Source organism: Macaca nemestrina, chromosome 5, assembly GCF_043159975.1.
Source record: "Macaca nemestrina isolate mMacNem1 chromosome 5, mMacNem.hap1, whole genome shotgun sequence".
NCBI lineage: Eukaryota > Metazoa > Chordata > Mammalia > Primates > Cercopithecidae > Macaca > Macaca nemestrina.
Genome location: NC_092129.1, coordinates 16764370 through 16777579, shown reverse-complemented (window position 1 = coordinate 16777579; position 13210 = coordinate 16764370). Strand labels below are relative to the sequence as shown.

The 13210-nt window shown below is 38.2% G+C and overlaps 1 protein-coding gene across 2 annotated transcripts in view; it reads left to right on the top strand.

The window, feature by feature from the left end:
• Positions 1–10970, top strand: part of LOC105499731 (laminin subunit alpha 4) — a 148829-nt gene extending 137859 nt beyond the window's left edge. For both annotated transcript variants that reach the window (XM_071096337.1, XM_011772502.2), the window contains exons 34-39: positions 761–916; positions 2152–2311; positions 4060–4190; positions 5299–5392; positions 5861–5980; positions 10505–10970. In XM_071096337.1, coding sequence (XP_070952438.1) covers positions 761–916; positions 2152–2311; positions 4060–4190; positions 5299–5392; positions 5861–5980; positions 10505–10650 — 807 coding nt within the window. In that variant the 3' untranslated portion in view covers positions 10651–10970. The remainder of the gene's footprint in view (positions 1–760; positions 917–2151; positions 2312–4059; positions 4191–5298; positions 5393–5860; positions 5981–10504) is intronic.
• The last annotated feature ends 2240 nt before the right edge of the window (positions 10971–13210 follow it).

The window sequence follows — 13210 nt, the reverse complement described above, 5'->3', positions numbered from 1 at the left end:
AAAGGATCAGTGGTCAACATAAACTGAAATTTAGTTTTTAATGATTTCTCACTTATTTTCTACTGCCAATAGGTTGTTACTTTTCAACAATTATTACCGAGTGTCTTTTATTGGCTAAGCTGTGGAAGATACAAAGTGAACAGTAAATCAGTTAGGAAGACAGGATACCACAGTGGGAGCAGATAAATATTGAAAGAAATTGGTGGGTATGTAATGTCAAGAGTAAGCAATGTAACATGCATTATAATTAATCACAAGAAATCTAAGTGGGAGAGAACATATGGCCTGTTCTGGCCATATGTGGCCTGGTTAACTGGGAAAAGCTTCATAGAGAACATGGAAAAACATAAGCTATATTCAGAAATTAAGCTTTAAATCATTCTATCTAATGGTCAGAAAATATATGGATCACTTCCTCTAATACATGAAGCGGTAAATGGAAGATAAGCAGGAAAAAAATACACCTATGTATATAAAGCAAAGAGGCCTGGAGACAACTCACAATAAAGGCATATGCTGTATAACAAAACAGAATCAAATGAGGGATAAAGTTTCTGCCATTCCAAAAACTGCATTGCCAGAAGCCTACTAAACAGAAGAGATAAACTCCTGACCTTCAGAGATGGGACCATTTTAAAAATAAACTTTCTGAAGATTTCCCACAGCATTGCAATAGCAAAGTTGGAAGAAAAGGAAATACAGCCTTTTCTCCAATCTTGGAATGTACCTGAGATGTGCTATTTTCCTTCTCTTCATCCAGGTGGTATTTATTCGAGAAAGGAGCAGTGGCCGACTGGTAATTGATGGTCTTCGAGTCCTAGAAGAAAGTCTTCCTCCTACTGAAGCTACCTGGAAAATCAAGGGTCCCATTTATTTGGGAGGTGTGGCTCCTGGAAAGGCTGTGAAAAATGTTCAGGTAAGCCAGGCATGACCAGGTAGAGCCATTGACCGTTAGAGCCAGAACATCACCTAATTGAGGCCCTCATTTCACAACTTAAGAAACTGGAAACTAGCATCAGTAAAGCTGTAGTTTTCTGGACATGGGACATCAAAGTACTGTCTTATGGGCTGCCTGTCTGCCCTGTGGCATTACAAAGTCAGAAGTAATCTTTCGATTCTAAGGTAGATGTGAAATGAAAAAGTTTCAGAGGTATAAATTATCATGAAAATTTACGTCTCAAGGGGATCTTATTTGTTCAGAAAGTACCCATACTTTTAATGTAAAGGCATAACAAAAAAGAAAGCAAATCATTGCATTATACATTATTGAGTGAAAAAAAGTTTCAGATCATTATGCAAACTACAATCCCATTTTTGTTTCTTACACACACACGCACACACACACAATTTGTAAATGTATAAGGAAATGTGGTTACCCTGGGGAGAAGTGAGAATATAGTAGAAAAATATCATTTGTGTAATTCAAAAATTAAAAATGTTGCACTTATAAAAAAATTTAGCAATAAAAAGAATGCATCAAAGGACTAAATTTTTCTTCACATAAATATAGGTTATTTTAGCAATGCTAAAAATAATTTCTAAGACCCATTAATGTATGTAGATGAATCAAAAAAGATGGTTTACATTATAATTAGATTTTTAGATAAGCAGCCCCAATTCCATGGCAATCTCTTTTGTAAAATGTCCAAATGCAGTACAAAATCGGTTATCTAAAGTGGCCCAAGTTTCATGTCCTGTGATGTGATAAATTCTCAACCACAAAAACAGCTCATGAAACCAGAAATGAAAGCTTTCTGCTGTTTATGTGACTATGGTAGATTTAAGTAAAGAACTTTGCTAGCCCTCATCAGCCTTAGGTGATCTTGGCGCAGCTGTCATTCTTGAGGGAAAACTAGGATACTTCTAAATATGCAATTTGAAAACCACAGCTGCAACTTATTGTGTCAAAGTGTAATATAAAAATGTCCATAGCTTAATTACTACAGGTTGACATTGTCAAATACAAAATTCCAGCTTCAAACAACCAGTTAAAAAGCAACTATCCAGGAAAGTACTGATCATTGAGATATCTGAAATAAATACAACAAGGAATTATTTGGTTTCCCTCAGGACTCAAACCCCCTCATTTTGCTTCCCCTTGGTGCATCTGTGTTGAGAAAATGGATTTTAAGAAATGTCTTCTTCCCTCAGATTAACTCCATCTACAGTTTTAGTGGCTGTCTCAGCAATCTCCAGCTCAATGGGGCCTCCATCACCTCTGCTTCTCAGACATTCAGTGTGACCCCTTGCTTTGAAGGCCCCATGGAAACAGGAACTTACTTTTCAACAGAAGGAGGATATGTGGTTCTAGGTAACATTAGTCATGTTAAAAATATCAGTCATGAAATGCTTCTTCCTGGAGATGGCTAACAGGGAATATCAGACCCAGGGTTAAAACTTAAGAATGCCAAACTCAGCCCTTAGAAGATGACCTCTTCCCACAAGAACCATCTTTCTCCCTCCTGCACTCCAAATCATACATACAGTCCCCATCCCTGTATACTCTCCCTGACCAGGCTTCTCCATAGCTGCCAAACTTCTGGATGAAGACCACCTGGGCTCCTTTAGAATGTCTGTGCTGCTCCGTGGCCTGATCCATGTCAGTTTTTGGCCACCTTGCTCCTCGAGGTCTTGCTCTGCTCCTTCTTGGCATGAACCATTGTTCTACTAAAGGAAGTCCCAGTTTCTCCCCAAGACCTGCAACACCAGCAGACAACATTATCCTTCAGAAATTTTTATTTCTGGATTTTTATTATTCTCCTTGACCATTACTCTCTCACTCATTCAGTTTTTATTGTATGCCTCCCGTAAGGCAGTCCCTGTGCCAGATGATGGGACATAACAGTTCTAAAAATAAATAAAATCCTAGCAGACTACACACAATCACCATCTAATTCATTCCAAGAATATTCTATGGAGCAATCACTGGGTGTGAGGAAGACACCAAAATAAGTGCCCGGAATGAGGACAGGAAAGGGTATAAAGCTGCATGTTCCCTGCTCTCAAGGCACTTAGGTACTTTGCACATGCCTCGAATAAAGAAATTACACTGCAGCCAAGTATACTTTCTAAACCACCACCATATCCAGCACAACACCCAGAGGTAGTATTTCCTCTTTTGTCTAGCTCATGATTTTACTTTCCTGCCTCATCCACCATTACCCCTACACTAAAACACCTACACTTACAATTCTCAGCCTTTCATGGAATTTCAGTGATAAGAACTCTTAATGGTTTGGACAGCTGGGAATGCGGAGCAAACTGCACAATTTGCATACTACTCCATGAGCATTAACTAATAGCAAGAAAAAATTTTAAATGATTTATAAGATACGTTAAATGAACAGTATTTAGATGCCCTGGTTTGCCATGAGTCTCTTGGAGTAAACACAACTATTCTTAATAAGAATTTTATTGGATCACCTCAGTAACAGCTCCTAAATACTTTCTCTGCTCTTTCTCCTCTGAAATGCTGTACAGCACTGGCACCAGTTAGGTTTTTGTTTGAGAATTATTTTAAAATACAGGTCCAATCAAGACAGCTCTCTTGCTGAGTGACTGCAAAATAAAGCCTAACTTCCATACTTCAGCACTAGAGCCCTTCCCAGTGTGGCTCCCACTCACCATGCCTCCTTCTCGCCTGGCAGAGACAGTCCAGCCACAATGGCCTTCACAGAGCTCTCCAAGCATTCCAGCCTCTGTAGCTGTGTTCAGTCTGCTTCCTCTGCCCAGATTGCCCCGTCCTCCTCACTGGTGAAATACTCAACAGTGCTGCTGCTACTTGGAATTAATTTCTCCTCCCCTGAGCTCCCATAACACATATTTTGTGTGCTGTTGCCAGCCTCACACCCCACAACAGGATGGATGCGTTAGTTATCTTGGTTCCCCACAGAGCTTTCCCCAGTGAGTTTGACATGGAAAAGCCACTTTCTACTTATCTGTTAAAAAATGCATCAAACTTTCAAAAACAGATAAAAAAGATATATAATTACAAAATCACACCATAGTTACAAATATGATCTTGCTGTTCTTGGGAGTTTATAGTGTTTATCTCCACAGATGAATCTTTCAATATTGGATTGAAGTTTGAAATTGCATTTGAAGTCCGTCCCAGAAGCAGTTCCGGAACCCTGGTCCACGGCCACAGTGTCAATGGGGAGTACCTAAATGTTCACATGAAAAATGGACAGGTAGTGTCTGAAAAAGGTTTAATGATTTGTCTCATCTGACCTTGGATTCTAGATCTGAAGCAGATTTATTTCACAGAATTATTTCATCAATCTTCCCTAACTGAAAAAGAAAAATAGGAAAGTTGTAACATGAAATGTAAATGTGGGCAATATTTGGATTCAGCTTCCTATGTTGAAAGTTGATTTGATCAAAACAGTCATGAAAATACGGCAAAATAATATAAAAAATAATCACCAATAACAACATAAAGAGTTTTAACAAAATAATGAGAAGCACTTTTTTTCACCAAATAACTATCAAAATCAACAAACACTAAAACATCTTTCTAAATATCTATAATATATGTATATCAGATACCATATATACATATACTAGATATGTATATATACTATATATATTATTCTCAAATGATAGAAATAAAAAAATTATGTTATAATTAAATGCCACTTTCATCCTAAGATATTACTAAAGAATATTCATAGAAGTATTCAAATAAATATTAAGAAAAAAGTATATTTTCATTGATGCTGCTAACTTAATATAACAGTTTTTTATTTGGGTTCTAGTACATTCTATTAAATTATATTGAGCCATCACAATAAAACGTATCCCTACTTGGTGCTTACTATTTGTTGGGTACTATTCTAAATGCTTTACCTAGATGAACTCATTTAATCCTCCCAATTATCTCCATGATGTAGGTAACAGTATCGCTTTTAATTTACAAACGAGAAAACTGGGGCAGAGAGTAAGTTAAATAGGAGACTGGCTGTCTAGCTTCAAAGTCCGTGTTCTTCACCAGTACTTTAACCTGCTTCGTATAACACACTCAATCTTTAGAAATTGAAGGGATTTATTCTATTTCTTAGTGTCCCTCTCTCCCTATTTTCTCCCCATGAAGTTACCTTGTTCTCTCCCCAAAGAGCACCCCCAGCTGAACCTATTTCTATAGCCTGCCAAATAGTGACCCCTTGTGTTCAAATTGCAAATTTAATCATGTGTGAATATTTGTTGAAGTATTGCTTCACTGTGGTAAATTATTTAAGAAATTCTGTTTTATCACAATGAGGAGAAACTAAATCATAGAATGTGCCCTATATTTTGCAGGTCATAGTGAAAGTCAATAATGGCATCAGAGATTTTTCCACCTCAGTAACACCCAAGCAGAGTCTCTGTGATGGCAGATGGCACAGAATTACAGGTGAGAAAAGTTGACTGCCCTGGGGAGCCTGCACACCCAACTGTAAAATTATAACCTGGCAGAACTTAGACTATCACTTATATGATAGGTAACACATGACAGTCTAAAAGTATCCAAGAAAAGAAAATCATGTTATTATACCATTATGTGTATACTGAATCCACATGTGATTTCAGAATATGAGTGCTGCAAAATTGTGTTGAGGAGTTGCTTAAATAATGCATAACTTACAGAGCAAAAACAAAGTAGCACAAGAATATTCTAAATACTCTCCCTTTCTAAGGAAAATGTTACAGTAATCTCTTGGTTAGACATTGTTAGACATCATTGATGATTTTAATAATTTAGAAGAAAGTGTGAGCTTTATTCTGGAATAAATAAAAGCAATTACTGTGATAAATAGTCTTTCTCATGTAAAAATTCATCACTCCAGTGCCACTTATGACCGGTCTTTGCCCTGCATTTCAGTTATTAGAGATTCTAATGTGGTTCAGCTGGATGTGGACTCTGAAGTGAACCACGTGGTTGGACCCCTGAATCCAAAACCAATTGATCACAGGGAGCCTGTGTTTGTTGGAGGTGTTCCAGGTAAGTGTTGCTTAAAAAGGAAAAGTTTCCAATCCAAAAAACTGAGTTCTCATAATTGTTATTGTAAAATTGAGCCATGTGTTTTCATGATGCACCTAGTTACTCAAAGAATTTTATATACAGTGTTGTTTAAGTGGAAAAAGCACAATAAAGTGACACGTAAGAACTAGACCCCAGCATTCCACCCAGTAGCTATTACTCTCCCTTGCCATGTTTGCTTATTTTTTTCTTTCCTTTCCCTTTTAAGTGCCCTCCACACACATACACACAGTGAAACACATACTCTTATTTCATCTCTAACACAAAGAAAACTCATTGACTAACACTACAGTAGGATCTGAGAACTTTGGGGGATTAAGCTTGCTGTTAATTGCTCCTCTTCCTCAGTAGGAAAAAATGCACAATTCTCTCTGTCCATGATTAGTCTGAACTGCAAAAACAGCTGCAGACCATAAGTTGTTGTCCATTGGTAGTGACATTCCCTCAGAGAGGTTCCCAGCTGCAATTCTGTAAACATCATCAGTCACTGCTGCTGTCATCTGCCAAGAATGGTGTATAATCCAGGATTGTGACAAGACACTTATGGACAACACATAAACACCCCAATTGTTTTAAACCTCTGAAGCAAGGACCATGTCCTCATATTGAATACATTTGTTTTTACACATTTCACTAACTTGGAAAACCTGAATGCTATGGCTGGGGAGTGGGATTTAAAAGGGAAATAACCCAGCTTTTGCAGCGGGAACTTGGTGGTGAGTTTTTAATTGACCTATCATAGTTGTACATATTTTGGGGATACATGTGATATTTTGATACCTGTATACAACGTGTAATGATCAAATCAAGATAATTGTAATATCCATCACCTAAAACGTTTATCTTTTCTTTGTGTTGGTAACATTACAACCCTTCTCTTCTAGCTATTTTGAAATATACAATAAATTATCTTAACTATAATTTCCCTATTGTACTATGAAATACTAGAAATTATTCCTTCTATCTTACCGAGTTTTTGTACCCAGTAACCAAGTTCTTTTCATCTCCTTCTTCCCCCTTCCCTTCCCTTCCCAACCTCTAGTAACTACCAACTACTCTCTACCTCTCTCCATGAGATTTACTTCTTAAGCTCATATATGTGAGTGAGGACACATGATATTTGTCTTTCTGTGCTTGGCTTGGTGGGGATTTTAATAATCTTCTAATAGGTTATTTTTAGACTGACCCATAAAGACAGACAATGCTTTAAAGAAGAGGGCAAGAAAGCACAGATAAAATTAAGCATCTGACCTTGGGTACTCCAAAAATAGTAACAACTAAGCACTCTTCTTTGTCTGAACTTTTCAAATACCAGTATTGACAATAATGGTAACCCGGTGTGAAAAGAAATATTTGAGACCCTCGCAAAGCAACTCTTCTCCTTTGTCTCCCCATTTCACTCCCTTCTCCATTCCCCAGTCCTCTCCCTGTTCTGACTTCAGCTTTGAAAGGATTCTGTCAAAGGCCAGCACTGTACTTCATGCAGGTGCAGCATGAAAACGTCTCACATCACTGCATATTTCTGCACATTGCTTCCCTCCAGAAATCACAACACAGTTTAAAATGTTTCACAGGTTCCCAAGGTCCTCCAGGATTAAATTCACCATAGCATGCAAGCTTCTTGATCATCTGTCTCCTCCTCGTCCCTACCTTTGGGATCTCCCCACACTTTCCGGGACTTGCAGTTCCTAAATGTTTAGTGATGGTCTCTTTGCTCCAGGCCTTTGCATAAGGGAACTGGGCCTCAATTTCTGGGAAATGTTCTTCCTTTACTTCCCTAGTACCTTTGTTAAGAAACAACTTCTCCTATTCCTCCCCAGTCTAACTCCTATTGACCTTTAGGACTCAGCTCAGACATTTACTTACATACATGCCCCTTTCCCTCTAGGATGTGTACGCATACCACTGTTGTAGCACTTAGTACAGAATATTGTTGAAACTAAGTAGTACATTCCTTGATGGCAGGGAACATGACTATATCCAACACATAGCATAGATTGTCTATTAAGCAATGTGCTAGGCTTTGGGAGGTGGACAAAACAAGCATGACCTTCCCTTGTGGAAGCTGGAGTATTTGTCCTTCACTATGTACCCAATGTACTTACTACATCTTTCAAACAGATATTTATCTTTGATTTTTGTTTGTTTGTTTGCTTTCACAGTCTGATCCCAGCCTCACACACTGCTATCATCCCTCACTACAAGAGTTGCTAAGCCCCACAGACTGGACAGGCAAGATGTACCTAAAGCCAAATTCAGCCTGCCTGAGACATAGAATGAATAGCAAACTTTAGCTAATGAGCCAGCGCAGGAGCTAGCAGGCCAGAAGGGCGTAACCACTAGCCCGCTGCACCACTGCAGCTTTTAATTCCATCTAAGAATTAGGCCAGCCAGCCTAGAACAAAAGCAATTATAATTTTAGATGAAATGTAATTAATTATATCATTTTGAGCTGTTCAAGATTAATTCCACTAAAATCATATCAGAAACCAGGCATTAAGAGGATAACTAAAGAAATTAGGCTAAATAAAACCCCTAAATGCACTGAATTCTCCAAGAATACCACTCAGAACTCTGGTGACTCATTATTTCTATCCATAAAAAGCTAATGCATAAAATTCATAGAACTATAGGCCAAAAAAGTCAACTTTAGTATGTGACAGTTTTAAAATCAAAATTAAAAATTAAATCCTTTTTTCTGCCAGACGTATTGGCTCGCACCTGTAATCCCAGCACTTTGGGAGGCCAAGGCGGGTGGATCACTTGAGCTCAGGAGTTAGAGACCAGCCTGGCCAACATAGTGAAATCCCATATCTACTAAAGATATAAAAAATAGCTGAGTGTGGTGGTGAGCACCTGTAATCCTTTCAGCTACTCAGGAGGCTGAGGCAGGAGAATTGCTTGAACCCAGGAGGTAGAGATTACGATCTGCAGAGATCGCACCACTGCACTCCAGCCTGGGCAACAGAGTGAGACTCCGTCTCAAAATAATAATAATAATAATAATAATAATAATAATGTTTTGTTAATGTAGCCCACCCACAGGTCTAACCATTCATTCCTCTACTGAAAATTCTGCATTATTTGTATATAGTCAAGCCTTCAACCTGGGAAACATTCTCTCTTAAAATTATGCATTAATTTCATTAATCAATTACTTAGGGTCCTAGGGCACTGTACTGTCACTACCTACAATTAATTGTGTGGCGAATTATTCAGACCACTAACTGCTACGTGAATTATTACCTCCAGATGGTTTCCCTCATAAGCCAAAGGATGGTAAGCTTGGGCAGAATCAAAACCCACGTTCTAAGTCTGGTATCCAAAGTAAGCAGAAGTATTACTTTGCTTACTTTGAGGTATTACTTACCCCTCATAAGCTTTCCTGTTCACTCATTTCTTACCCAGATGATGAAGTACACTGAACAGGCTTGAAGAATAGTCACACTAATCTAGAGACAATAAAGGGAATTGATCTCTCAGGCCCCTTCCAAATCTAAACCTTTTATGATTATCATTCTAAATATGAAATGCTATTTCCATGATTTATTTTCAGTACACGGTTTCTGCATATTCTTCCCTACATTGCTTAGAAAACTTATTACAGCTGCTTGCTGATGTTTCATTTGCTGTTCTATGTTCTTTCCTGAATTACTGATTTCTAAGTGTTTTCCATCCTTTATCTGCTATTGCTCACATAGCTGTTGGTAAATAATAATAAGCTTTGGGTAAATGGATTTTAATTTTATGATCTTTCTAAGCTCTCTAAATTGTTTTAAATTATATTGCTTCTATCATCCTAACACATTTAATTGTGTCTGTACAATTAATAAGTATAAGGCTTCTTCTAGATTTCTAATTAAGATAAGAGAAGAAAGTTCCCTTGGCATACCACAGGGCACCTGTGCCCACACAAAGACTAAGCGAGTTATCATTATCCTATTTATAGTTCTTAAACCCTGAGCTCAGAAAAATTAACTTTTAGTTTATGTGAATTCATTATTTTCTCATTATATTTTATGAACAGGCAAAAATGTGGAGGCTTAAGGGTGAAGGGTAATGAATTAAACAGAAATATTAACCAGTCCAAAAATAGTATAGAAGCTAAAATGTCTTTCCTCCTTTTTAGCAAAGCACACATTATAAGTGAGGCCCAGGTGAAATTAACTTTAAAAAAATAGGGAGATCATGAAAATTCACTGCTGAGGCTTTACATATAAGTGGTAAATTTCAGCCTTGAAAGACAGCTACAATACACAGAAATCTGATCATGGAAAAACATGGCAAAATATTAAAATTACCACATGTTCATAGAACTTCACAAACAACGTTCCTGAGAAATGAGTCAATTATAACTATATTCCATTTTTGAAATGTAAATCATGTCGATGATATGAGCAAATATGTATACTTTTACCAGGAAGTAATATTTGGGCTTAGAATACCTTAATTGCAATCTTTGTTTTTATTTCTTGCTCTTTTCAGAATCTCTACTGACACCACGCTTGGCCCCCAGCAAACCCTTCACAGGCTGCATACGCCACTTTGTGATTGACGGACACCCAGTGAGCTTCAGTAAAGCAGCCCTGGTCAGCGGCGCCGTAAGCATCAACTCCTGTCCAGCAGCCTGACACAACAGAACACAGCCGCCCAAATACAAAGTTCTTTAGAGCACTGAAAGAAACACAAAGCCAGCCAGGAGGAACAGCAACTCTTCCTTCTGGTGGAAGCTTTCATCTAGTTGAACAGGACTTAAATGAATCATCAGGGACTGGATATTTCTTATTTCTCATTTGGATTCTTACCTTGAGTCCAAAATGTCTGCAATGGACAATAATTGAAGGAGTGGCAAACTTACTTGTATTGAGAGCACACGCAATTCCTACTGGTGAAATTACTGTTTCTGTTTTCTAATAAAATAGAAGGGATTCTGAATAAACATTTGCACACATTTTTGAAGTGCGGCTAGATTCTCAAATTCACCTTTCTTCCAGGGAAGATAACTTTCAATCTATATAAAAATCTCTTTGTCCTAAAACTACCTTTCTTTATTTTGAAGAGACTCACTAACTTACATATAATCTAAAATTAGATAATAGATTTGTTTTTAGCCCTTTTGTTTGGTCTATCGGTATAAGAAGAATATTTTAGGTTTATAGCTGCAGTTATCAAGGTTTAATAAAGTAAATTTCTAACAGAATACTAGAAAAATGTAGTATAATTTAATTTTTTCTAAATAAGAAAAAGGGAAACTACTTTTTTCCCTTCCTTATCTGTTTAAAAGAAAAATAAAATTATACATGAGGGGGGGCTTCTGTAGGTTATTATTACTATTATTGTGTGTTCTATAGAAATCATTGAGGATATCACAACAAAAACAGGAGGACAAAATCGTAAGATTCAATTTCAGAGTACACAAGTCCTTTTATTAAAAGTTTGCTCCTAGCCTGGGCAACATAATGAGATCCCATCTCTACAGAAAAATTTGTACATGGGCACACACCTGTAGTCCCAGCTACTTGGGAGGCTGAGATCGGAGGAGTGCTTAAGCTCAGGAGTTCAAAGCTGCAGTGAGCTATGACTGCTGACTGCACCACTGCACTCCAGCCTGGGCAACAGAGTGAGATCCTGTCTCAAAAACAAAGTGTGCTCCCCGCATTACCGGCAACACAACTAGTCTTATTTCTAAAATGTTATAATCTTTTTTCCAAGTAGCTACATTAATAAAGCCTAGAAAAAATGGGCTTGAATGGCTGGTAGAATATTAATATGTAGAAATGAAATAAAAGAATTATATCTGAAAAACTCAACTCAGAAGACAGAAAAAGAGAAAATAGGCCCTGATATCAACAGAATTAACAATACATAAAGGGAGTAACTTTTGAGGGGAGAGCATATAAAATATTTTGAGGAATTACCAAGGGAAATAAAACAATGTTACCTTGAAATGATTACATATATTACATATTGGTACATATGTCAATACCTACCTACATCCCCTGCTACCCTTCTGTCTGAAATATACAAATAATGATAATGTTGAAGATATCGATGAACATAGCTAACGTCTGTTCATAGAGGACTTACTAAGTGCCAGGCACTATGATAAGCTAAAGTTGATTATTTTATTTGTTCATTCCACTAATCCTTTGAGGTAATATTTGCAGCTCAGATAACTTTGCCCACTGTCATTCAGCTGGACCAAGAAGCCAGTAGTCGAAACAAGACTGCCTGCCTCCAGGGGCAGCATGATTGTCACCTTGCTTGCCTGCCTCCAAAGACTATCTGCCTTCCAGCTGACCAGAGCCAGAGAGGTACCATAAAGTAGTGAGCTGGCAGGGTCTCACTGAGAAAATCAAGAGGGCACTTGCTTTGACTCATCTAGAAGAGCAGCAGGTTTCTAGGGGCCAATCCCTTCTTCTTTAAGACTGGGTGAGAGAAACCATTTCAGCACAACTGGCAGTGCAACACTATGATGCCCCCAACACCACACACACAAACCTGCAGCACATGCACACACGGAGTCTATATACAGTACAGAAAGCCAACTGAACAAGCCCCTGTCCAAAATGTGAGTGCCACGAATTTTCATCTGTGTTATTCACTGATATGTTGCAAGAGCTGAGACCAGTGTCTGGCAGGTAAGTATATGCTCATAACGAGTGAATTTAAAGGAAGCCTAGTTTCCATAAAGTTATCCCCTCACCTAACCTCCTAAGGCAATCACTTGACTTGTAAATTTCCTGGAAGTCTGAGAAAAGGAAAAAACAGACAGTGACTTCTCTGAGTTCCACTGAGCCCCAGAAATCTCTCGTTTGCCTGAGGGTGTTGGGAGAAGCCTGAGGGAATAATGGTACAGTCCTCAGAGAGACAAAAAGCACTCTCTCAGGTCTCTGATAAACTTTCAAGTCCTGAAGAGTAGGTAAGAAGTTTGGCTACCATGAATAGGACCACTCAGTTTCTAAACGTCACAGCACCCAAGGACACCATTCCCAGAGAAGACTACTAGAGGGTAGGATGAGGTGGGCAGAAGGTAGATGGGATTAGGGGTGAAAGCCTGATGATCTGCCAAAGCATGGGACGGAAAGGCAGAAATGTAAGTGGAATGTAGCGTGACCCTAGCAGCCAAAAGAAACAGTTGAATCTCTCAAGGAACTCCTCAAGTGTAGTGATGGTGGCTGCTCAGGCTTG